General features: G+C 37.6%; 1 protein-coding gene across 2 annotated transcripts in view; it reads right to left on the reverse strand.

Moving 5' to 3' along the window:
* Window positions 1-2395: 2395 nt before the first annotated feature.
* Window positions 2396-27161, reverse strand: part of LOC114141689 (acid-sensing ion channel 1A-like) — a 75287-nt gene continuing 50521 nt past the window's right edge. The window contains exons 3-10 of one of the 2 annotated variants that reach the window (XM_028012405.1): window positions 15703-15853; window positions 10608-10735; window positions 9372-9522; window positions 9213-9269; window positions 7583-7736; window positions 6565-6656; window positions 6395-6474; window positions 2396-5780 (exon numbers count right to left, since the gene is read on the reverse strand). In XM_028012405.1, the coding sequence (XP_027868206.1) occupies window positions 5664-5780; window positions 6395-6474; window positions 6565-6656; window positions 7583-7736; window positions 9213-9269; window positions 9372-9522; window positions 10608-10735; window positions 15703-15853 (930 nt within the window). In that variant the 3' untranslated portion in view covers window positions 2396-5663. Of the gene's footprint in view, window positions 5781-6394; window positions 6657-7582; window positions 7737-9212; window positions 9270-9371; window positions 9523-10607; window positions 10736-15702; window positions 15854-27161 lie in introns of both variants that reach the window. The other variant, XM_028012394.1, reaches the window with a different exon arrangement.

Genomic DNA, 27161 nt, shown 5'->3' on the forward strand with positions numbered 1-27161 from the left:
GAAGTGTCCAATAAATTAACTCAAGTAAGAGTATAAAAGGAAACCTATGCAGGATATATTTACTCTATCTCTGCTGGAGAGACACAAAGAAGTATAGACAACGGCTGGATAGCTGACAGTGCAAAAAATTGAAGATATTTAACTTCATATTTTTTACGTTTATTTGATCACAGAAAGGTAAACAATGTTACAAAACACAGTTTTGTTTGAAGTTTTTCAAGCCACAGGCTTATCAGTCATTGGTTGGACCTTTTGCACAAAAATTTCAAAAAGTAAAATAGTGAAGTTTAGCAAAAGACTAAACTTCAATAATGTCCAGCAAAAGCAGAAAGTTTTGTTATATGAATTAGCACAATTAGTTGAAGTTAGTAGAAGTAGTTAACGACCAAAACATGTGAGTAGGATCTTAATAAGTTAGAATGCAGTAACGCATTCTCACTGACTAGAAATATTTGTCCGTGTTCAGTTTCTCGAAGTTAGGAATTTAGAATGTGCTCAGCTGCAGTTTGGCCTTGGGAAATACCAAACTGTTCGGGAGATATTTGGGTTTGTGTTAGAACAGAACTTAAAGTCTGACTCTAAATCTAACATTTATTTTGACTAAAATGTGATGAGCAAATTCCTTGGTCAAAAACAACCATGAAAACCTGCTGTTCTCTTTATCTGGTTGTTGAAATTGCTTTTCAGTATCAATAACATTCTCTGTTTACTGAACAGCGAGCCATTCTTATGGACTTCCAGCATTTGTTGACCTTTTACCTAAATAAATTGCAGCAAACCCATTAGAAGTCAGAAACATCTTTGTGGGATAAAAGTTTTGGTCTGGTGGCTTCAAACAAAAGAGGACCTTGTTGCATAAGGTCTGGACAGCAAACAGAAGAGGCCACGCAGGAAGGAACTGAGCTCAGCAGTCTGGTCTCTGAACACAGGAACAACGTGGGAAAATCCAGCTTACTTTGCTGGCAAATGGTCATGAAACTCAGTCACACTTTTAATATGCTAAAGTACTTCCTCTTTGAAGTATTTTGGAGAAGCTTAGTTCAACTTTATCCAGTTTTTTTTTCACAACATGTGGAGGTCATTTTCTTCAAAAAGAAAATGTGCTTAAAGTTGCAGAACAGCTAAACAAGACTGTGGCCTATTTCACATGCAGCCTGATTTCATAGAAAACTAGAAAACTAATTTTTATGCGTCCTGGTGAAATCGGGACAGAACAGTCTGCGACAAATGATGCAGCAATATAGCCACAATATATTGTCTTCTGTTTTATTAACTATACATTTTAAGATGCTATTTAAAAGTAGTTCAACCTATATATCTATCCACACAGGAAGCTGTGGTTGTTTTCAAGCGACCTGATTGGCTGATGTAGGTTTTAGCTGTGGTCTACACTGCCCCCTATGGGTTTGGCATGTTTAAAACAACACTCAGGAGTGGATTTGTGTGGGTTCATGTGGATGAAAACTTTTCTGAAGCTAATCCAGTGTGTATGATATTTTAAAAAAAGGATATAGCAGAGATATTTGTTTTTATAAAGACCTGACTACCTTGCAAAAGTACTGAAATACATTGTTCTTTTTTTTTTTTTTTTTTTTTACATTTTGGTCACATTACAAACACAAGTGTATCTTTTAAGAATTTTATGTGATAAGCTAACAAATTAGTGCGTAATTGTAAAGTGAAAAGAAAAGGATGCAGAGATTTCATATATTTTGTATTTATCCCACTTAACTCTGATACCCGTAAATAAAACCCAGTGCAGCCAAAACCCACCTCGTTAATTGAGCCCACCTGTCTGTATTTTAAAAACAATGTAAAAATAGCTATTTTGTAAAGATCTCAGATTTGTTTTAGAAAAAATAATGAATGAATAGCGTCATAAAGAGTGAGGAGCAGAGCTGACAGGTCAGAGCTATTGTGGTGGAGTTTAAAGCAGGATCAGGTTGTAGAACAATATCCCCAACTTTCAACATTAAATAGAGCTCTGTTCAACTCATTATCTGAATAAGGATAGAATGATAGAGGTGCAAACATACCAAAACATGGCTTTCCATCTAAACTGACTGGTTGGGCATTGAGAATATTGATCAGGGAAGCAGCTAAGAGGTTCATGATAACTACAGGAGCTGAGGGAAACTATTAATTGTGTACTCCATAAATCTAGCCTTTATAGAAAGATTTATGATCTCCTATTATGTCCCAAGAGGTGGGTATAATCATGTGTTTGGCTGCACTACTCAAAGTTCAGATCTAAATCAATTTATGAATCCGTATGACTTCACAATGATGCACCCTGTTGATCAATTACATTAAAAGCCCAATAAAATACACAAGTAGTCCAGTAGAATTTAAAACAATTGAAAAACGTAGCACAAAAAATGACAAAACAAGTATATAAAGTTAACATGTCATCTTTAATAAATCTACTGCTGCAAGTTTGTTTTGATCCATAAATCTACAAACAGAAACAACATTCCTTTATTCCAAACAAATTTCTTCATTTCAACAAAAATCTAAAGTTTACAACAGAGGCTGGAAGAAAAGCAGAAAGCTCGTCAGCCTGTGAACTTTCACAGAGATTCAAGAGTTCATGCAGCTTGAAAATAACAACTTGGCATTATATTTACACACACTAATGAAAAGAGCTGTTTTGATCGTTACAAAGCAAATAAAAAAAAAGACACAGCTTTTCTATTCAATATACTTTGGAGGAATAAATCATCAAGACTCATATGTACAGAAAACTGAGACAGAGAGCTAGTCTGTGCTAAATAAACCCAACGCAAACAGCACTAGTACAACAGGGCCATGGTCACTGCAGTATTTACATCTAGTTACAGCCGATGGTATGTTTGTGCTGGATGCTACCACAACACAGCTACACATTCCCATTTCCTGCTGAAGCTTGCACACAGAGCTCAGGGAAGATACAACATTTAAGATGTAAACAGAACAGTAAGTCATGAGCATGCACCCGCAGAGCTCACATGTTCACAAAGGGCAGCATCTACCATCTTCCCCCTCATCCGCTTCACTTTCCGTGGCCTACACAGGCAGGACAAACTGTGCAAACATCGTCAAGCATACTGCAAGCAGACGGAGGACACAAATGATTGACGTGGACAAAAATTTTTTAAGACACCTGCTGTGCACTGATACATGCAAGTCAGAGCCCTAGAAGAAGGAAAAGCACATTCAGTAAACTCATCTTTGTTGATGTGATCGCTTAGTGTTACATTGACTGGAGGGAAATGAATATGACAGATATAAACATTTAGAACTTTTCCATATAAATCTTTTTTTGTTGTTGTTATTCTGAGATTTAAAGAGTTAGTTAAACTTGAGTTTGTAGGGGAAGGTTTGCATTATGTGACATCTTCTAATATAATCTGGTAAACCTCAGTTTTATGTGACAAATACTGATTTTCACTCATATCTGATTGCCTGGTTTGATATGCAAAATTTTGGAGCTGAAATTAATACATAATAAATTTGTACAGTAAATATAAGCCTTACTGAAAGGACTCAAAATTTGGACAGCACTTCTGAACAACATCCTACTATGCATTTATTGCAACTTAAATTTCCCTTTTATAGCTTGATCTAGTTTTTATTGATTAATCGATTTAAGGACTGTTAAAGGTGGACCATTTGCAAGTTTATTTGATGTGACAACACCAAATAAATCACTGTGTTTTTAACAGGCCCCTAGGTACAAAAACCATAATCTGAGACAACTTAATGCCAATAAAACACTGAGACCACAGGTAAAGGTAAACCTGCAGTATAAGTGGAAGTTGCCTTTACAGAAATTCATTCTGAGGACATAGTTGATCTCCATCAATGGTCGACTGCTTTGGGGCTTTGCATGACACAAAATATAAGCTGCTAATGTGGAAACTTTTAGCAGAGCTAATTAGCAGAAACAGGCAAAAATATCAGTCAAAACCTGAAACAGACTGAACTGCACTGCCAGAAAGTACTAGAACCTACTTACTTATTCTAACCCGACTTTAACATGTTCTGGCGGCAAATATGGTAACTACTATTATCACCGACAAGCTCATCACTATTAGCAACACAAGCTATTTATTTTTTCTTCACTTTGTATGTATTAAAACACTTAAGAGCCACACTGACTAACAGAGGTTGTGTAGTATTAAATGTATGAACAATTTCATGAGATACACACTGCTAGATGTGGAAATAAACAGTTTTCTGCCACAGCTATTCCTGCGTTTTGAAGACAGAGTCCCAGTGTTGGACTTTGAAATGGGAATTAGGGAGAAACTTTCCTCTTTCCCGAACATTGACTTCATTTGACCTCCAGATTATTTTTCTAGTTGGGAATGGAAATGTTTGACTTTGAGTGAAAATTTAAAGTATTGTACCATTAATCTGGTTCTTCCAACCAAACATACAATGCTTTTTAATAAGAATTGCAGTTGTTTTTCATTATTTAACAAACTGAAAAAGTCTAGCTTCACTACAGGAACAGGGATGGTTCTCTTATAATAAGTTAATCTTTTTCTCTAGACCTTCCGCTGGTAAAGTTGTGTAAAAATCCAACAAATAAATTCATCTTCAATTGCAGAAGCATAATTTCCACACTGAACATTTGAGAAAAATCCAAACTTTAATTGGATTATGTTTATCCAGAGAGTAAATACACCCACTAGTTAGTTGTCTTAAACAAAATAACTGCTGCAACAATTACTAACAATTGCTATAAAATAATTGTAATTGAATCATTTTGATAAGTGCTACTTTCTTTACTTGGTCCCCAATTTTCTTAGCCACTCTTCAAAAAAATTAAACATGAAGGAACATGTCCTCCAAAAGAAATAGAAGACATTTGTTTAACCATTAGATGACTTTAGAAGGTTTAAGTTAAAAGAACATTTCATTTAGAATCACGAAAAGATCTAGAACAAGTTTGTGACTCAGCTTTTTTGTTCTGTCAAAATACAATATATCATCATGTTAATATTGTTGAAAAGCTGAAATGTTTTTTGAAAGAAAAGAGCCTTAACTAAAATCTTGCACCTCCTACCAGATTTATAGCCACATATGTTTCACCGTTTTCCAGTTCATTAAAAATCACTTTACTGATCGTCAGTTTAGCTTGGTCTGTAAATTCATAGTGGTGCTTTTGCACTGGAAGCTGAGGTAGTACAGTGTTTTGGCAGAATGCACTGAGTTTATCAAGGGCTCTTAAGATGAGGATGGAGGACATGAATATAAAAAGGATTTTTTTTTTTAGGTGGAAAAACAGGAGAATAAAGGCAACAGGACTAGTGCAGAGCTGAGAAAATTCTTGCAAATGAACAATCATTTTACATAAAGCCTAATCACGCTGACAGATAAACACAGCACAGCACAGCACACATTATGAACCTTCAAGGAGCAGATGTCCGCTTCGCTGCTCCTGTCTTTAAAGGATGTTTCAGATGACCATGCAGTTGATCTGACCAGGTTGCTCTCTGGTTTCTGCAGGCCAGCTGACTGCCTGCGTGACCGTCTGCTTCTGTTCTGTTGCAGCAGTTAGCACCTGACCGTGTTCACAGAGAGTTAAGCCCAACCAGGCCCAGTTCATTCATCCTCACACTGTCGCAGTAGCAAAGTCCAGGCAGAAGCTCCCTCCTCCAGACGGCGGCAGAGGCTTAATGAAAGTTACTGACGTGACACTTGACGTCGTCCAAGCTCAGGACCGTTCCTTGGTCGGTGCTGCTGTGCTTGTGCTTCTTATCGGAGCAGCTGCACAGCTTGTATTTTATCACCTGGAAGGATTAAAAACAACAGTCTCAACCAGAGCAACAGCAGAAGTACAAAACATCCTAATGGTTATGGGATTTTTTTTTGTTTTCAATCCAAGCTTTATTCCAAATAAAAGCCGACATTTTTCTCTATTCTTACTGAGTCTAAATAAATCAAGAGCATTAATACAAATCACAATATATAACACATTAAAAAAAAAAAAATCAATATGTAAGGAAAGGAAAGACTATAGCTGCTCAATCTCTCTTAAACAAAGTTGGTGGAATCAACTGACTCGCTCGCTCTTTGGTTACCTAGCAACTCACTCACACTTTGGTTACCTAGCAACATCTTGTAGAGTAACTGGCACAGCAGCTGTTTAAGATTTCGCCTCATAACTGCTTAAAAATAAAAAAAACAATGGCAAGGAGTGAAAACTGTGGATATAACCAGGAAAGGTCATACCACCAGCTTGGGAATATTTAAGATATTTAAAACAAAAAACAAAATAATTATCGATATCGACCGATATGAAACGCTTATTTTTCAGCCATATCATCCACCCTCCTGTAACGTTTGCATGATTAGCTTTTATTTTGACCATCAGATTGTTGCATTCTTATTTAAACTTTCTCACCTCATACAGGTAGTCAAAAATCTCCAGAATACTCAGTATGCTCGCACCAATAAAGAGTCCCATCTGACCACCAATATCACCTAGAGTAAGAAGAAAGAAAATTATCCACAATACTGAACCCAAGACCACAAATAAGAGAGTACACAATGTTTGACAAAACGTAGAAATACCTAAAAGTCCGGCCACTTCATATGCTTTCTTCTGTTCAATAGTTTCATAATTCAGAGCCTCAAAGAAGATGTCTAAAACCAAAATGTTGTCCCTGTTGAGGTAAGATGAACAAATAATGACGTAAATTCTCTTTTAGATATTAAAATGTACAGCTACATCTTAAAATATTACTATATCAGCGAAACAAATATTATCGAAGAGTTAATTTTTTAAAAAGTAAGCTAATGGGGAAAGGGAAGAACAGAAATTATAGATGTTCATAATTTATTGTAAAGTATTTTTTCCTGTCAATTTCATTTATCATGGCTTAGACCTGAGGAAAAACTAAAAATCGGCTTCTCTGAGACTGACAAATCTATATTTATAATATATTTGTGATGTAGTTATTATTAAATAAGCAATAAAAAGAGGATTCTTAATAAAGAAATGTTATGCTAAGGCCCAAGATTAATGTGAAGAATGCTGATTTGCAGCAGACAGACTTTAGCACTCTTCACAGAGAAGGTAAATTAAGCCACAAAAGATCATTGGTATCTAGGAAATTTATGGAAAGTTGTCTGGAAGGAAAAACTGTAGCAGAAGAAGAGGCACTAGCAACAGTGATAAATGCAGGATTTTGAAGTCCATTCAAAAGCTTTTTGAATGCTTTTGAATTCCCTAAAAGCTTAAAATTGAATTTTAGGTTTTCTTAAGTTCTAAGCTTTACATTTTGTATTGTTTATTGAAATAAATTAATAAATTAAATTCAAATTCATTGAGATGCACCTGCATTTTCTTTTCCAGGTTTTATTGGATTTTTATTGGACCATGTCCTGTGATAAGCGACCCAACCTCGGTGATTTGACCCCAATCAGGTCATTTGGAGTTTAGACTCAGAAATAGGTTTAGTTGTTGTGAAAGTAAGACAGTAATTTTCAGATTTAAAACCTCTGATTGAACAAAACGAACACAACCAGGTGCTTCATTTGCATTTTAAAAAAGTGAAAACCCAAAGGAGTATTTGTAGTTTTTACTTACTTAATGTACTGCTCTGTTTTGTTGTATTTCTTTGCCAGATACTTGGCCGAGGCCTTGCTGGGGATCTTGACAAAGGACAGCTCCTTGCTGTACCTGGTCATGTTGCAGGGCGTCTCGCACACACAGAAATCGTTGTCTTGTTCCACCAAGAAATCTGAGGGGAAGGGAGACATGGCTCAGTCTGACCTTTGGATCAGTTCGTGGACTGACAGATTTGCTGGGCGAGTGTGTGGGTGGACTGGAGAAACTCATGCTGTTAAGTGCAACAAATGCTGGGGCCTTCCTCATTCTGGTGGAGAAAAGCTAATTCTCAACACAAACCTTGCCCTCACACACCTCTTGACATTTTCACATTTTGTGATGTTACAAGAACAATCTTCAATGTGTTTTAGTAGGATATATTATTTTATGTGACAGGGCAACATGGTAGGATAGACGATGACTTTTAAAGTTAGGGATAAAGTTGTGGAAAGGTTTAAAGCTGCAGTATGTAACTTTTATAAAAATAGACAGACAATCTTTAAAAAAAAAAGAAAAAAAAGAGCTCCTTCCTGTTCTCTGATTGCTGTCTAGAAACAACTAACCAGGGCCAGGAGGTGGGTCTTAGCGCTATCAATCATCCCTCTGTGTGGCGCTGCTCTTTACTCCTTTATTTTCCCCCTTGTTCTATGAATGGTCAGGCTAGTTAGCACAGCCACCGATGACGGCGGATAAATGGTTTTCCTGTAACGGTAAGATGTTTCTCCACTGTTAGCACACTTTGCAGCGAGTAGATAAGGATGATTGACAGCATTAAGACCCTCCCCCTGGCTCTGATTGGTTGTTTTTGGTCAGATGGTAATAGTAGCTCACGGTGAAGATGGAGGAAGTTGATCTTATCACGGATTATCTGTCTCTTATCGTACTGTCACGACATGGTGACAGTTTTAACAAACATGTAAAAAAACATAGTTTTTATAGAAGCTACGTACTGTAGCTTTAAAGCAACAACACGGTTTATTATCCAAATATCACACACATTATCCCTTACGTGACACATGGTGGTGGTAGAGTGATGCTGTGGGACATTTTCTTTAGTGGGGGAAGTGAAGCTAATCAAACTTAATGGGACAACAGATGGAGATAAAATCAAAACTTTTCAGGAAGAAAAGCTTTTAGAAAAGGAGAAGGGAGGTTTCACTTAAAAAATGACAACAACTCTGGATTCCTTGTTTAAGAGAAAGAAGAAAAAGAAACACAACCTTGTATTATTAAAAGTTACTTAAGTTTAGAGTAAAATCATATATCCAACTATCATTTATCAACTGTTTTGCAAAGACAAATGAGCAAAAATTTCTGTCCTTAAAACATGACGAGTGGGTGAAGACAAAATATTTTTTGTTTAATTTTAAGCATAAAGTTTCTCTAAAAAGTATCGACACAGCAGGGCTGAATATAAATATTTCCTGCACAGATTAGATTTTTTAAAATAAAGTTATCTTTCCATTTCATTTCTTTGGGTCTATCATAAACAAAAAAAAACTACAAACTAAAATCAGAGTGAGAGAAAATGCTTTGGTGGTGCATTTTGAAGCCTTAAAATGCAAACATGTTCTGAAGTGCATCTCTGCAGGAAGGCAACCTTTCTTACCAAGAGCTGGGTCAGCACACTCTTTGTACATCTGGGGTGTGCAGAAGGAAGCGTCGCCTGCAGCACAAGCAACACACACATGAATGCATTCTTCTTTTTCCCTTCTCCAAGCATCCACAGACATGTATTGATTTAACTTCAATACAACAGATGTCCTACCAGGCATGTGCACCATGCGGCAGTTGCAATTGTCCACCAGGTAGCGTGTCTCACAGTCTATGCGGCAGGCGGTGATGCTGTAAGTGTCAAAGAAGTCTGAATCCATGGGCGTCACCTTACAGTCTCCCCAGGGCGGAGGAAGATATATGAGCTGTAATGACAACAAACACGTCTAGTCTTCATAAATCAAATTAAACCTTTAAAAGCTGAGGATGAAGCAGTTTTAAATATGAGGAGGATTAAATAGTAGGTAAAGGAAAGAGCAGCATGGACCAAAGGTAGGCTGCAGAAATCGATTAAAATGAAAAATCACGGAAGTAAAACAGTAAGACAAACTGGGCTGTATTTTTTTTACTCTGTATGCTGCTCTGAAGAGGTTAAGATTAATACCATGTAGTGCATTCTTTCTTATACATAATCTCAGGTTATCTGATGAAAAATAAGGCAACATTTTGTTGTAATTGACACATAAGTTTCTCTAAATGCTGCTAGTTAGTTTAGTAATTATTTTCAGGTGGAAAAACTAAAAAGATGAGATGCTTTAGATGCTTATTTATCAGAAAATGTTCAGATTTTAAATCTATGCAACTATGCAAGAAAAACATCAAAACAAAAAAATCAAACCAGCCAAAACTATTTTTGCATCAGTTTTCCTATATTTTTGTTTCTCATAGTCAAACAATGTCTGTAATTGGGAACTGCAAGCACACACTGACTGGCAGGGCAAAATGACCAATATTTCATTATTGTTTATCATTTGGTAAAAGTGTTAAAGCTGAACTTTGCAGACAGGAAATCTTGTGCAGATTAGTACTTCATTAAGTAAATTATACCTTGTTGTTGGGATTTTGACTCAGTATTACAACAAACTAATAAAACACTAAAAAAATTAAAAATGATGTTTGATTTAGGATTATTTTTTTAAGATAAAAGTCTTATGTCTGTTCAGTTTGTTTGGTGTGTTTAAATGCTCCAGGGCTGGGAATCAAACCGTTTGATTGGTAGAGGACTGATATGCTCCAAATATTGGTTGCCCATTACATCACCCCAAAGGTTTAGGAATATTATCAACATGATGACCTGCACTGCATAATAACAGAGGGGTTTTTTAAGCTGTAGTTTTCAAAAGCTTTAGTATCTGGTTCATGCCTACTCTTGTGCACATAACTTCATTTTACATGGCAAAAAGTGAAAACAGGAGGCAAAAATCTAAGTTCCAGACTCTAGAGTTTGTACCCGCTGTTCCTGGCAGGACACAAACGTCTGGAATCCGGGTGAAACACCAAATCCAAGCTGGTCGATGAAGGACGGCTCTTCCTGACTGTGGATCTGAACTTTGATCCCAGCTTCAAAGGAAGTCTCATCTGAGGCGAGACAAAGGTGAAGAGAGTGAGATAACTGATAAGAGATGGCGCATCAGAGCTAGAAAAAAGGAATGCATTTACACCAAAAAATCTTTTACCAGAGAAAACTTTGAAATTTTTAATTAATCCCAGAAATCTTCTAGAAAAACAACACATTTCAAAGTTTTAAAAGTAGAAAAACAAAAAAAAATTGAGATTGGTCTCAGGAAACTCCTAGAAAAAACAAGGACATTTTTTAGTTTGAAATGTTGAAAACTTTCTAAAAGACTTGAGATTAATTTCAGAAATTTTCTGGAAAAACAAGAAAATTCCAGAGTTCAAAACTCAAAAATTTAAAAGGAAAGAGACTCAAAATTTTTTAGATTAATCTCAGAAATTTTTCAGAAAAAAAAACAAGGAAATTTCTGAGTTTGAGAAGTTGAGAATTTTCTAGAAAATAGTCAGACATTTTGACATTAATCTCAGAAATTTTCTAGAAAAAACAAGGATTTTTTTGAGTTGAAAATGTGAAAAGAACTCAGAAATTTTGAGATTAATTTCAGAAATTTTCTAGAAAAAAAGAGAAAGTTTGAAACTTTTGAATCATCAAACATTTCTGACTTTTGAAATTAAGAAATAATAATATTAAAAAAAAATCGACATCACCATTTCTGAGTTTTGTTCTTGCAAATGTCCAACTTTTCAAACTCAAAACTAGTTTTTTTTGTAGAAAATTTCTGAGATCAATCTACAAATTTCAGAGTTTTTTTTTTTGGCAGAAATCTACTCTTGTTCGATGGCCCTTTCACGCCAGCCGAGGGATGACAACGCTGACATGAGCCCCTTTGCCTGCACACAGGGGCGCAACTCCATATTTTTGAGGTGGATGCGAACATATCTTCGGCGCCCCCCCCCCACCACTCCGGAGTGGTTCGGGGGTGGGTGGGGCTGAGAAACCCGTTTCTCAGGTTTCCTCCCTTAGTCATGCACTTAGAACATACATTTTCACATATTATATCAGGTGAATTTTTCAATCATAAGCAAATAAGAAGTTTATTAGAGTACAAATATTTAACAGCAATTTAACAGCAAGGGCACTCAGTGCTCAACATTTTGTGTTTTGGAAACATGAAATCTTAACAGCCTGAACTCTATGTCAGAGTTTTAACATTTATGGAATTTAAATTGTTACATTCCGTGACTTTGCACTTGCCCATTTGTCAATTATAGCATCAAATGAAATAGACCGTGCCACATTGTTTTCGATAGAGATCACTGCTAACTGGGACAAGCGATCATTGCTCATATTTGAACGGAGGTATGTTTTGATGAGCTTCAGCTTGCTAAATGATCTCTCTGCAGATGCAACTGTGAGAGGCATGGTTAAAAATATTCTAAGGGCTACTGTCAAATTTGGGAATACCAAATCAAGGTTTTCTTGAATAAGGAAATTTAACTTTTCTAGAGCCTTGTAACCCTTCAGTAGACGGCTTGCTGGGTATATTTCTTGAATGATATCTCTGGAAACATCACAGGTGGTCAGGGCATATGTGGTCACTGATTCCTCCAGGTCAGCTTTTGTCATTTGTTCCATTTTAGTGATGAATTTAAATTTCTCAGACACAAGTTGAAAATTGGAAAACCTCTCAGAAAGCTCTTGCAGGAGTGTGTCAACAATAACATTGAAAACCATGCACCTGAAGTGCCTTGTGGGTTCCTTTTCATGATGACCAGGGCATGAATTGTCATCTGGGAACTTCTTTTGCTTCCTAAGTCGTTTCTCTTTGAACTCAGGAGAAGCATCCATTTCAATGGCTATCTTGCCTGCAATGTCGAGTGACTTCTGAAAGCCCTCTTCTCTATACTTGAGCAAAAACTCTTTTAGAGACTCGATTAGCCTAATGGCTGTGTCCATTGACACATCTGCTGCTTGTAGTGCCTTGCTTGCAAAGTTGATCTCACATAATAAGTCATACCAAACTATGAGGCACACAAGGAACTCCATACTAACAATCTCATTAGATAGTGACTTTGCCTCTGACACAATTTTGCTGTCTCCTACCACTTCTTCAAGCTTTTGAAGTGCATCTAAAATTCCCCCCATCTGGAAACGTATAGCTTTGACAGAGTCTATCTTTGCTTCCCACCGGGTGTCACTCAGAGGCTTCAATGTGATGTCGACAAACTCTGTGAGAATGTCCCACCTCTTCACAGAAGATGAAAATATTGTGTACAATCTTTGAACAGTGCCAAAGAAAGTTAGACACTCTCTGCTAGATGAGGCTGCATCACATAACAAAAGGTTCAGGCTGTGGCTACAGCAGGGGATGAATAGGGCCTCTGGACATCTCTGTTGTATTAAAGCTTGAACACCCTTGTTTATTCCCCTCATATTGGAGCCATTGTCGTAACTTTGCCCTCTACAATTAGCCAAATCCAACCCCAGACTCTCCAGTACTTCTGTTAGTGTATGTGTGAGGCCTTTCCCAGTTGTGTCCTTCACAGCAGTGAACCCCACAAAAGACTCTGCAATAGTGACTTTTTTCTTCTCATCTGTATCAATATATCGAATGATGACTGAGGCCTGCTCTTGCTTTGAAATATCAGGTGTGCAGTCCAGTTCCACTGCAAAGTACTTGGAGGACTTGATCTTGGCAGATATTTTACTCAAAACACACTCTGATATTGAATCTAAAAATTCATTCTGAGTGCACCATGTCAGATATCCAGTGGTTTGTTTGGAGACAGCCTTTCTAAGATGCTCTGCCAGTGTTACATCATATCGTGCTATGAGCTCAAGGATTCCCAGAAAATTTCCATTTTTAGGATTTCCTACCTGAGAATTTTTCCCCCTTAGTGGCAAGTTTCTCTCTGCAAGGAAAAGTATGCAGTCGATAACTCTAGTCAACACACTTCTCCAGTGTGCTTTTTCAGCTGCCATGGTTTTCTGCAGTTCACTATCAATAGTTTTACCTAGGCGTAAGCGAAATGCCATTTCTTTCCACGTCAGATAAGCATTTATGTGAGAACTACTGGTTTCATGGTGCTTCCGTGTTTTTGAAAGACATCCCCAGTTATTATACCCCTCCACAAGGCATGTGTCAAGAACTTTAGCTTCACCAAAAAGCTTACATGCAAAACAATAGACTCTGTTAGTATTTTTAGAATACAGTAACCAATCTCGTTCAACTTTCTCTCCATTAGACAGTAAACGAAAACAGTATGCTTTGGAAAAACACCTCTTATTCTTCTCTGATCTTGGATATGGACCATCAGAAACTTTCTGTGGGCCATTTACAACCATGTACTGCCTAAATGTGTCCCCCATTTTGTGTGGTAAAGGCCATTCAGATGGTTCTTCTGAATAAAGCCTTGTCTCGGCTCTCTCCTCCGCAGCTCTGTGCTTCTCTCTCTCTTCATCATCTAGTCCTCTCTGCTCTTCCTCTCCCTCATCTGCACCTTTCTGTTTCTCATTCTCCTTTCTCGTGGTTGACTCACCATGACTGCCTGCACTAATTTTCCCAAAAAAAGAACACAATCAAAGATGGTCATCAGAAACTCAAACCATCATGGTATATAGGTTTTTGTTGCTTTCCTAATGCCTACCTGATCTCATCACTTGTCTCCTCTATCACTGACCTCATGTCTGTCTCCTTCATCCCTTGTCTGTGGTGTTCTCCACTAAGTCATGTGGTCAAAAAAAGCATTATTAGTTGTAAAAATTACAGATCTTACCATTTTTAAAAAATAATGTTTAAAAATTTGTGCTTGAGATGGACTAGTTGCTCCCTCACTTCCACCTGCATTAGACCAACCTGTTGCCTTCCCCTGTCTGTCCTGATTCTTCCTCTTTCATCATCTTCTCTTCTTTCTCTCCACCATCACAGCTGAATGACATAAATTTTGTGTTAAATAGGCTTAAAAAATACAGCAGTCAAACTACAATAGAAATTAAACTTTAATTTAAATCATCTCCTTGTTGGATAACCGTTACTGATTGGACATTACATCTGATCTGACTTATCAGATACATCACAACACCACTGTAGTGGTATTGAATAAGACATTTAAAATCAAGTGTCCCCCTGCCAAAAAGGTTGGTAAAATAGGTCACCAACCTTTTTGAGTTTAAGGGCTTTAGTGACTCTGATGACTAATTTGTCTGATACACACATGAACTTGAACAACTCATCTTTAATTAAAGAATCCATAATACATATGAGTGAAAAAAATGCACCCAGGAGGGCTAAGTGTTGGACCATAGCTGGGCACTGCTGCCACAGCAGCTTTAGCTTTCCTGTGTTAATATTTCCTGAGTTTTATTTCGGTCATTCTTACTTAGTGCGTGGTTATGTGTCTGTGACAGGTTTATGTATCAGATATTCATAGAAATACAAAACAAATCGCGTCCCTTAATGGTTTAATAGGGGAGGCAACTTTTAACAGCAAATATGGGACGATTCCGTATTAGGCTAGCTGCTAGCTTTAGCTAACTTGATTATTTACAACCCTCCTGTCCTGCTAATACACTGACGGTACTTACCTACTATCTTTCAACCACATTGAAAGGCTTTTTTTCATCCCGCCAACATCTTTATCCTTCTCCCTTTTACTTTTTCTGTTTTGCGACCCGGACAGCTTTTTTTTCTGCCGCTCCATTTTGTCAAGTGCACTACGAGTGGTAGTCTAAAATAAAAAAATAAAAAACGCGCCTGCGTACTCTTAGGGGCGCGTGCACAGCCACCTGTATGGGAAGGGAGAGCGACAGGAAGGGAGGTGAAGGAGCAGAGGGGCGCCTAATCAGTGCTGTTCCCCTGTTATTGATCATTTCATTCTGTTAATTATAGAAAATGCCAACAAGAAAAAAACATTTTTCGAGATGGGGTTTTGGCGCCCCCTCTAGTGCAGCGCCCCTATGCGTTGCATACCCTGCATACCCACTTTTTGCGCCACTGCCTGCACACACACCAACTAAAAGGGTCTCTGACCTGTTTCTCCCCAGACTGGCAGGTATTCATCCTGTTGGATGTCCAGCATGAGCTCCAGACCGTTTCCCATGCCGCCTTTGGTGGTGATGAGGGGGGGATTCCCATCTCCACCGGCGTTGAAGGTGTAGCATTTCCCGTAGCGAGTGAAGACCTAAAGTGACACAAAGGAAGTACAAAAATGACATGTCATGCTTTTCCACTGGGGGTCAGTGTTGCACTTACTTTTTGGGGTTTATGTGTGCATGCGTTTAGGTGTTGGTGATAACATGTATATGTATTTGACAGATAAAGCATGACAGAAACAGAGAGCGGAAAAACTGTTGCAGAAAGAGGAGCAGGAGGGAGAAAATTGTAAAAAGAAGGTCTGTTTTTTTTCCTGTGCAAGTTACACAATCAACCCAGCGAGGTGGTGGAGACTGGCAGTCTGGTGATTTAACATTCCCTTGCTTGCTCCTTATGGCACTTATAATGGACCTGATGTTACCATGGAGACCAAGCATCCCAGCCAGAAAGAATGCTGCCTTAATTTTCAAGGAAAGCTGAGAGACAGATGTTGAATAGGGCTTCTGTGAAATAGGAACATAGAAACCAAACAATATCAACAGTCTAATGCAAGAGTCCTTCACTGTTTATGTGCTGCGTGAGTCACATAAACCAAGCCAGGGAGCGATGGAGAGTTGGGATGCAAAGTGAAGAAGGCAGAGAGATAGCGGGAGTTTAGCCTCTGTTGCTCAGAGCAAGCTTTTGTTCGCCATTTCTTTGGGCACGGACAGACATATCTACGATTAGAGGGAGCAAGCCAAACAAGTAATTGCCGAGAAAGAGTTTGGATCTCGCTGCAGGCAGTTTAAACATTTGGGGCCATCTATCATGAAAAGTCAGCGAGGGACTGTTGCTGGTTGCAGCAGACGCAGACATCAATCTGAGGTGGAGAAAAACATTCAGCGCTGAAAAGGCGATGGGAAGGCACATTAGGCCTCGGTATTTACTTTGTTTTTCAAGTGCTTCACACTGAAAATATGCAAAAATGAAAATGTGAAGGGAGCATGAGTGCAGGACTGCGAGCAATTTGAGTTTATGTGTTTTCTGTCTTTTGAAAGCATCACAAAAATATTCCCGCCCAGCTCGAAATGGGTTCAAACGGTTGAGTGCAGCGATTTTCACAGCAATTACAAAATGTGGTTTTACCTCCGAGTGGCGTTGTTTTAGCTCCAAACTGACGCCATAAATGCACCAAGCTCGATGGTAAAGCTTAAAGTGTTTAATTTGCTGCACATTTGTAGTTTTCATGCTGCAAGGTGCAATTATACATAAAATAGATAAATCTAAATTTGTATCTCTTTTAAATGTTTGAGTTTGCCTCAGTGCGAGTGCCATCATTATGTTGATTTAATGAGAAGCTGGTTGGATGCTGATAAGAAAGATGACTAAGGGAATTTAACATGTTAATACAAGCTCCAAATTAACATCTTCACAAAGCAACATAATCTTCTCCAGTTTTTGCATCAGTTGTTTGCTTTATTTTTGCACAATTTATTAAGCTGATTGCACAAACTCACACAGTGGCAGTTATGCTCATTAAGTCCAATGGGAGAAATTTACAGATATTTCTGTGTCAGGTTGCAGTTCTTCAGCCACAAACTAAGTAAAAGCATTTATTAATATTTTAAGTTTGATACAAGCTTTTATTATCAAGGCAAGCTGCTTTAAACTAAGAAGCATCTGCAGAAATCACTTATTGATTCAGTCAGATGTTCTGGTTCAGGTCCAGTTCTCTCTTAAATCAAAATGCGCCAGATTATAACAATTGTCTAAAGTTTAATATAAATTTATTGAGGACTAGTAATGTATAATTATGTCAGAATTAAAAGGGAAGTGTGTGATGTGGATTCCCAATCCTCTGAGAAAACACTGTAAATTACATAAATTCATAAATAAGATTTCCCCGTTAAACATGTAATATTTCATTTAAATATCGAACATTTTTGGAATAAATTTTGCACACTTTGCACATTAGTTCCTACCAACATTGCGATATATTTTCTTCCACTTATTTTAGCGCAATCTGTCAGAAAATCACTCTGTCACCACTGACAGAGTGTTAGTTAGCTTTCTTTTGAATTTGTAAACAGAAATCATCAAGATATTTGAAATTTTGAAATCTGGCCATCTGACAGTTTGAAAGTGTAATGTTGCTGTGGTTTGGTATGTAGGTGTCAAATGTTTCTGGAGTGAAAGGAATGAGTCTGAGCTGGGAGAAGACCAGAAATTGGAGAACATTGTTGGCAGGCACTGAAATTCAGCATGAATAGATTTCTGTGTGGAGCTCATGAACTGCCAGAATGTGTTGTAAAGTGACAAAAACTATTTTTCAGCCAGGTATTGTTTGAGAGTCTTTAAGTCACAAACCTGCCAAGAGGAGAGACGCCACAATGTAAATATTCGAGGTTAGTTATTACTGGTCCCAGCAGTCATATGATTTATGCTGTGTTGGCATTTGTGGCACAGGCTGGACGTCACGTGTTAGTCATTTTTGGTTTGTTGCATCTACTAAACAATAAGTTATTTGCAGCTGCAAGACACAATACACATTACATAAAATAAAACATTTTGCAGAGTTAATCCTCACTGGTCGAAGCTGAATATTTAGAAGAAATATGTTCAGTAACTGTAGTTGTTGAAATATTTCAGTGTTGATCGGCTGACTGACGCTGCTGCCTTTTGAGTTTAAAGTCTCTTCATGAAAAGCCTTTATCTTTTTCTTTTCCTCTTCTCTCTGCTGGAGTTGGCGCTCTCTACACACTCATTTTCACGTATTGATCACACACAGCCTGATGGCTGGCTCAACATCTGTAAAAGAGGAAGGATTCTGTCCTTTCTCCTGCAGTCGGAGGAAAAATGCGTTGACCGGCACGGCATAAACAAATCAATCATTGTATAAATGTTAAATGGTGTATATGAGAGGTGCATAATGTTCTCCAGCAGTGTGATCGATCCACAGATGTGAGTTTATTTCAGGGAACACTTGGCCTCAGCTGTAGGCTACACCAAAACAAAGTCTGTGGAGCTTTTCTGCACAATGAAAATGGTTTTCAGCACCAGAAAAAAAAAGAAAAAGTTATTTGTTTCAATCTGAAGAACGTAGAAACTACAAATCAATCCTTCCTGACATTCTGTAATTAATTATCTTCTATACTTCAAACAGACTGTAATGATTGTAGCTTTGTGATCTATAAAACTGTCACTCACACGTAATTTTTCATGCATTGAAAAGCTCTCAACAGAGCTCAGCGGTAATAAATCATTATGCACATAATTATGTATATCTGTTTTATATACGCATGTCAGGTTTTCAAAGAATCTCTAAAAGGCTAATCCTTGCACTTTGCCATCCATTTAGCAAGGTCTTAATACAGCCTTCCAATCTGTGGCTGGCTAAAAGATGTCTCAGAAGGCTACGTTCAGTCCATTAGCGCTCTCCCTGTTTAATAGGGACGGTTTTAAAGACTTGAAAGCTGTCTCGGTGAAGTGCAAACACTTTCACTGTTATTAAGCTGTATTCTTCAACACCTACCGCTGGGAAAGGCAAGCAAGGAGCAGTCAACAGTGACCAGAGCAACAATAAAAGCTAAAGCGTGTTACAAAAGCAAAACAGAACAAATTCAATCAGGATTTCAGCTTAAGAAATACAAAATAGCAAAAAACTTTTCTACTTTTCTTTATGTATATTAAGGTTGTCAGACATTTTTTTAGGCTGCTAGCTTGCTGCCAGCTGTATGCTAAAGTTAGCATGCTAACATAGCATGTTGAAATGTTTATGCACAGCATGTATTTTAATGTGTTATGGTAGTTACACATCCACTCCTAATGGGAGCATGTCTGAAGGATTTGGTTGCACGGCAGAATAAAATATTTATGGGGACATCATAAATCAGAGACTATGAGATTATTGTCCTCTTGTTCTGCATAAAATATGCAAATATCCTGGTCTCATTTTTTTACTTCTCTGTTCGTTAACTTCTAGATGGTGAAAAATGGACTGCCAGAAACAAAAATGCCCTCGATTTGCAAAGGTGTGATGTTTTTGTTAGTGTGATGTTTTTGTTGCTGTCTCTCTGCGATGTCTCTTAGAGAAAACACTGGTTTGGGCCCACAAGGCTTGAAATGTCGAACCTTTTCTTTTTTTTTGTATCCACAGCGATTTTCATGTAAGTTTAAGATGCATTTCCTCTACTATCATATCCGTATTCCTGCTTTTCCTGTCACCACAACGTTCTTACCAGGAGTCAATAGTTTCTGCTTCTCATACAAAAAGTAACTAAGTAGAAGAATTGACCTCAAATTTGGTTTCAGTGCCAAAAGTAGCTACAATTTTTCACATTTTGTCTTCTCATAGCCACAACCTTTACGTTTATTAGATTTCATCTGGTGGACCAAGTTGCATAAAACATATTAAAATCTGACATTTTAATATGTTATAAAATGCTGTGCATTGATGTTCCTGCTGAATCAATTCAGACTATGTTTTGCTTCTATTGCAGCTGCAACTCTACACACATGCAAAGATTGAATTTTGTGGCACATTTTTTCTCGCAAAATAGCTTAAGCTCAGACAGATTGGATAAAGAGCCTCTGTGTGAACACAGATTTTCAAGCCACCACAGACTTAACTGGATTTGAAACTGAACTGGGTCATTCTAACACATTTATACACTTTAATTTAAGACCCTCCACTGAATCTCTGGCTGTATAGAGTTATTATCCAGTTGGATGGATGGATGGATGGAACTTCTGCACCATCCTGAAGTCTTTCTCAACTAGCACCGGTTTCCTGGCTTATGTTGAAAAAAGCGTCTTCCTATTAAGATTCTTTCACCACCATCATTCATTATGGTGAAGGTAGGTTTTAAGTGAGGGTAGTGATTGGTAATTTTTCACCAGACTTTACACGTAAAACAAAAGTTAAACAGTTTCTTCTTCTACATGGTTACCGTACTGTGGCTTCTGTCTTTCTTTCAGCCACTCTTGCACAAGATATTTTTTTTTTAAAGTCCAAGTCAACTGAAACAACTGAAATAAATATTTTTCAATCAAATCCATGGTATCTTAGTCATCTCTAACAATACAAGTTGTTCAGAGCGATGGATAATGTGCTATAGTGAAATTGTTCATAACTTAACCTTTGACTTGGCTAATGTTTTTACTGAGTCTGTTAACTCAAGACTGTAACAGAGGCATGAGAGGCAAATTATTTCACAATATTCAGAAAAACAAACTGCCCTCACCTGGTTAAAGAGCCATATTTCTCTCTTTTATTTTACTCACAATATCAAGTTAAAATTTTACTTTAGAATAAATAAAATTCTTGTTGCATGAACAAAATTTTAGTTTTAAACATCACAATGAATTCTGTTCAAAACCATTTAGTGTGAACAGGACATTATCCTCAAACTTTAAAATAAACATTTTCCTTAATAACAAAAGAATCAGATCAACGTAACACACTTACATCTCAGAATGCAAAAATATGCCGCTAAGCATCCTGGGAAATAGTTCCCACTCCTGTCTTTATCTTCTTTCAGTTTTTTAAATAGCTAACCTAAAAACTTTAGTTTATTCAACTCTTGGAGGTTTAACAAAATTAATAAAAAGTTAATAAACTTACTATGTTAGTTTATCTTTCACAAACTCACACATTTAGGTTCAAAATCTAAAACTCGCTAAATTTATTTGACTTAAAGTGTAGAAGATAGTAGACACAACTAAATGCAGCTCAGATGTTTTACAGTGCAGGCAGTGAATACATTTTAACCTTCAGGTTGGTCTGCAGGTCTAAATATCAGTCTGTTGCACTTTGCATGCATAATAGAAACTTGTCCTTAACTTAATCCTGTCTGCAAATATGACATTGAAAAAAATCTGTAATCTTTTTACCTTTGGAGTGGTCAACTCCTCCAGGTCATCCAAATAATTTTTATTCTTTGATTTACCTTAGAAAGCACTGTGTAGTAAATTTAGCATTCTGTGTCTCTGTAATATTCAGCAGGTGGTTTTGAAGGCCGCCTCATTGTGATCACTCATGTTACCAGAACAAAGCTGGAAATAAATAAAAGCCTCAGAGCAAAACCACACACTCCTCCTCCGCCATTAGGGCCTGGATGAATAGCTGACTCACCATACTAATAACCAGGTGGAACCGAAAGCCGCTCTAAAGGGAGAATAAAATATGTGCACATGATCCGGCGCCAGAGGCAGGATGTTTGTGTTTTCCTGTCTTAATGACATGACTATGCAATATTTTCAGTGTCAGAGAAACCCTGAATCACCATGTGTCAAAATAAAGAAGTTAAATTGTGAAAGAGTTGATTAAAAACGAACTACGTGATTTAATGAAGTTGCAAAATAAAACTTTCTTTGGACATCTTAGTGGCGTAAAAAGAGATTTCCTAACAAGCTGCTTCACTTCAACTTGCTGTGACCAATCAAAGGAGTGTTTTCACAAAGTGTGTCTGATGAGAGGGACACACTCCACCTCACACAAACATGCCAAATGGGCTCAGTGGCTTCATTTGTTGCTTCATGTTTGCTGACCGTGTTTAAGTTTCTGTATTTCCACAGATGGGCAGCCAGAGAAGCTGCACCAGGGTCAGACTGAAAGTGTCCTAAGAAGAGATTTTATTCAAATATGCATTTAGTTATGAGACTAATGGGCTGAAAGCCTGCAGTGACTCAATCTAATGCATTTTATGAAAACTGTGCTGTACTTTGAAGTGAGATCAAAGGAAATGGGAAGGTATTCTCACAAAAGTAATGTTTTAAACAGACAAAGAGAGCAGATCTATGTCCTTTTCTATTGAAATGCTTTGCTTTGTGGAGAGCAAAATGAGATTAAAACATTTTAATCTAAAGGATGGGAGCGATGCTGTGATGTTAAAGCTCTGAATAAGCTTCTTTAATAGACTTCTGTTAAAAGGACAGGTTTTTATGTTGTAAAAAATAAACCAGGAGAATTTATTTCAATATTTTTACACCAAATATAATCTAAACAGTAAGTTAGCAAAAAAAAAAAAACTTTGCTAAAATTTCTTTTGGTTGAATTTCAGTGTTCAATTATGTTAATGCGTCATATATCTTTGTTTCATTTTCACTTTTGTACTTGTTAAATGTCACATTATAGTTGGAAACTGATTTAAAATGATCATTTTTCATCATTTCTTTATGCACTTTATGAAAACTACTGATGAGGCCTAAAGAAAACAAAGTTGGGTGGATACGGTGCAGTACATGTACCTCTGTTTAGTTGATCATCTAAATAATTATTCAGTGGAATATTTAGTAACTACAGCAATTGATAATATTTCCACCTGTTTGTGTTTAAAAACCACAATTTCTAGGAAGTAAACTCTAATCCAGGGTAATGCACACTCTGCTACTAACCACTTCTGTCTCAATTTGCCTGAAATTTTAAGTTTTAAATTAAATACTTTGTACGCAGACACAGATAAAATCTTGGAAAAATAATAAGAAATTCCAAAAGGCAAAACTATTTGCAGAATTTATCGTTCAGACATCATCCCTGTCACAAGCACACAAGCAGTGCCTGCTTGTTTTTTACCAGCAGGAAGAGCCACAGAACAGCCATTCGTCAAAGTGATCAAGGTTTATCGTGGCATTAATCGCGTCGAAGATGAATGTGCAGCACACAGAAAACAATCAGCAACAATCAATTACTGGTAAATGCACAGCGGGAAACAAAACATATTCAGCTCAGTCAAAGAGTTTATTCATCAATTCAAGACTCCCTTGTTGCATTGTAATTAAACTTCCTGTTGTGTTTAATACCAACCATGTTAATGTGACAACGGGCCGATGCAGCGCCGTGTTGCAAATACATCCATGCCCCTTAAACGTTTCCACATTTTCACAAACTTCTAGGTAGTTTAGTGAGATTTTAAGCTTTAATTGCAACCTTAAAAGAAAAGATACATTTTCATACAAATGTAAATCTTAACCCCTTAACTGGCGGCGAAAAAGGCAGAGTATTCAAACAAACTAGATTTGTCCCATGGATGGGATACCTCCAGTTAAGGGGTTAATTTGGCAAATACTTGCAGTTAGTCCTCTGAGTCAAAGGATGGTAGAGTTAATGCTCTACTATCCTAAAAGTCTTTTCAGGATACTGAAAGTCTTTTCTTGTACTTATTTACCAGATTTGCTCATGGAGACTGAAATCTTTGTCCGTTCTTCTTTGAAAAGTATTTAAAAATTTATCAGATTGGTTGGAGAGTTTCTGAACATTACATGTGAAGTTTTCTAACAAAGTTTTAACAGGATTTAGGTCTGGATTTTGACACAGATCTTTTTTGACTGAAATTATTTAATTGTAGCTCTGCCTTTATGCTGTCCTGCATGATGCTAAATCTCTGCCTCAGTCGCCTTAGCAACAGGTTTTCTTCCAGGCTTATCTTCGTTTTTTTTAGCTCCATCTATCATCTTACTACCTCCAACCTGCTGAGCAAACGTATCCCCCCAGGATGATACTGCTTCCACCATGTTTTATAGTGGGGACTGGTTCAGGCGATATTCAGCAATAATTTCCCTCACATATTGTTTTACAGGACTGCAGGCAGGTGAGCAGTCAACATGATTTTTTGTCTCGTGTGTCTCTAACTAGAATGAAGACATTTGGGTTTTGTGTATTTTAAATGGACATATGAATAAATAGGGCTAAATATATACTTTCCAGATTTGCATTTGCAAAGACATGTTTCTGAATGAAATGCAAAACAGAACCAGTGGTTCTAAGATTTGGAAAATCAAGAAAAGAGAAACTGAAGTTTTGTAACTCCAGTCATGCAGCGTTTAGATGCAACACACCTGAATCACAAAACGGGTTTACCTGCTTTGCAAAAGTCTGGTTGGAGTAGAGATGCATCTAAAAGTTGCACAACAGTGCAGACCGAGACAGTGCAAGTCTGGCAGTCACAAATTTATGTAAAAAAAATCTACTAAGAGCAGAAAGTTAACTAGTTGGGGGTTGTTTAGCTGATTTATTTGTGGTCTTTGCAGAAAGGATTCTTTGCCGCTTCAAGAAATTTGTTGTTTATTTGATTGTGGGGAAAGGAATCTACAAAACCCGAAAGCAAATAAACGGTTTTCCTCTTTTTATTTGAAGGTCACTGTCAGAATAATGAATGAGAATTGATCATGTAAATCAACAGGCTCAGTGCATTGACTTGGGGATCTCATGTTTGCTGCTGCACAGGGTGAAGGGCAGCGCTGTGTTATTTATCACCTAATCGTTGTGAACAGCCGGCCCACCTGATGCTTATTGACAGCCGAGCAGTAATGAGAAATCTAAAAGCAGCTGCTGGCCTAACTTCTTCATCACTTGTAGAAAATTGGAGCACGTCAAATTGTTACTACTCAAGAAATCCAACACCAGTCTCTTCTTTGTAAATTAATAACATAAAGCCTTCCCAGATATAGGATTTTCTTTCTTTATGTGGGATTAAAGCAACCGGCTCCTGCACAATAAAGGTAATTCTTGTCCCCAGGCTCTTCCTTCATCCCTGGCTTGCACTGTTCTCCCGCACGTCTCCTGAACTATGATGTTCTTTTCCCTGGCGACTCCGTTCCTTCTCCTGCTCCACTTCCCCACCCACTCCTGCCTCATTTGATGAATATTTCACAGGCCAGTAGAGACAGAGCCTCCTCCTCTCTCATCCTTTTCCCAGAAGACTGTCCAGCTCTCGGTCCCCATCACCTTCAGAGGTGATAGAATCATAGTGCTGAGTAAGGGGGGCATCCCTGGAGACTGCAGGAAACCAAAAAGCACATAAAAAAACAGAGAAAAAGGTGGAAGTATGTGTTCACTAAAGTTGTATCTGGCTCTCAGAGATGGCCTGATCTGAAAGTCAGGACTATGCTGACCTTCGCTTTATTGCAGCCTGGCAGAGTGAATATAAAATTAGTCCTGCACTGCAAAACAAGAAAACAACGCAAAGTCTATTAGAACTTTAATAATCACTATAAGATGACAACAGTGCGCTGCAGACATTTGCATAAGGAAGAATATCATATAAAACGTAATTTGTGCAACAAGGAAAGTGTTGTAATAACATAAATAATAAATAATAAATAGAAGTATGGCTCATATGGCTGCTTGTTACAACCTTTAGTGCATTAAAGTTTGTCAAAGTAAGATAAAGCAATCATGGTAGATGGAGAGCAGCGACACGACCCAAACAGCTGTGAGGAAATTTACTTTACTGGTAATTGAAACAAAAAAAAGAGAATTTTTTGCTGAAAGGTGTCAAAATTGTTATTTTAAAACATCTCCAGAGAGCAGACGATGAGCTGAATGTGAAATATAATCTTGGGAATACTGACAAGAGATGTTAGAGCTGAGAAGTTGAAGATCTTTTAGTTTGAAGTCAAATTTTCACTTTTTACTTGTTTAACATGGACTGTCAAGCAGAATAAAGTGAACAGAAGCCAAGCAGTGCAAGTAAAGTATGATATATGTTTGCTAAATTAAACATCCACAGCCCATAACAGTTAATTGTAACATAGAAATGCTCTTGGACAGGAACTCCCCAGTCAGTGAATCTCGATGAGCCGATCCATATGGGATGCTAAAACCTCCTCAGCCTGCCTCCTGCCTGCACGTCTCAATCATCACTACAATCGCCTACAAATCTCCTGTCAGCCTGCGCGAGCCAGCCATGCGACACACATCCCACGCTCACATTCGGCAGCGTGAGAAATGGCAGGGAAGCAGGAAGACGGTCGCTCCTCTCTGAGCTGCTTCCCCACCAAGTTTCCCTCCGGACTGCACAGAAACAGACCAACCAAGACTCTAAGGTGGATCGCTTGCAACTTTTATTTATCTACAAATGTAGAAATAGTAAGATCCTTCAAATGGTGAACCAGAATAAAAGTTAAAGGATAGGTATATGGACTAAATACAATGTGTTTATTAGATTTTTTGCACAAAACCATTCTTATGTAATGAGATTTTAGTCTGCTGGCCACACACCCCCAACTCAACGTTTACACTCGCGTGTGAAATTGACAAAAAAAAAAAAAATTGCAATTATGCAACCGCACATCTTTGAAAAGCATTAGTAGAGCATCCAGTATAACCAACAACGATGCAGCAAATGGTTCCTGGATGGTATGTCAGCTACAAAACACTTGTCTTTTCCAGCAGCCATTGTACAGCACATACAGCTGAACAAACGTGCTGGAACTCAGCTTGAGTTGCTATGAAAGGAGCTGGGATTCCCAGTGGTTGCTAGGTGACGGGGCAGTGACTGCTGATTTGTGATGTTACGTTCAGGTTTTTGAAACGGGTCGTTTTCCAGAACATTAATTTATTGCAAAAAAACTGTCAGAGTTATTTATTTAAACGCTTAATTAAATCACTCTAAAAGAAGCAGTGGAAACCCGAATGG

The sequence above is a fragment of the Xiphophorus couchianus genome, chromosome 1 (assembly GCF_001444195.1).
Source record: "Xiphophorus couchianus chromosome 1, X_couchianus-1.0, whole genome shotgun sequence".
NCBI lineage: Eukaryota > Metazoa > Chordata > Actinopteri > Cyprinodontiformes > Poeciliidae > Xiphophorus > Xiphophorus couchianus.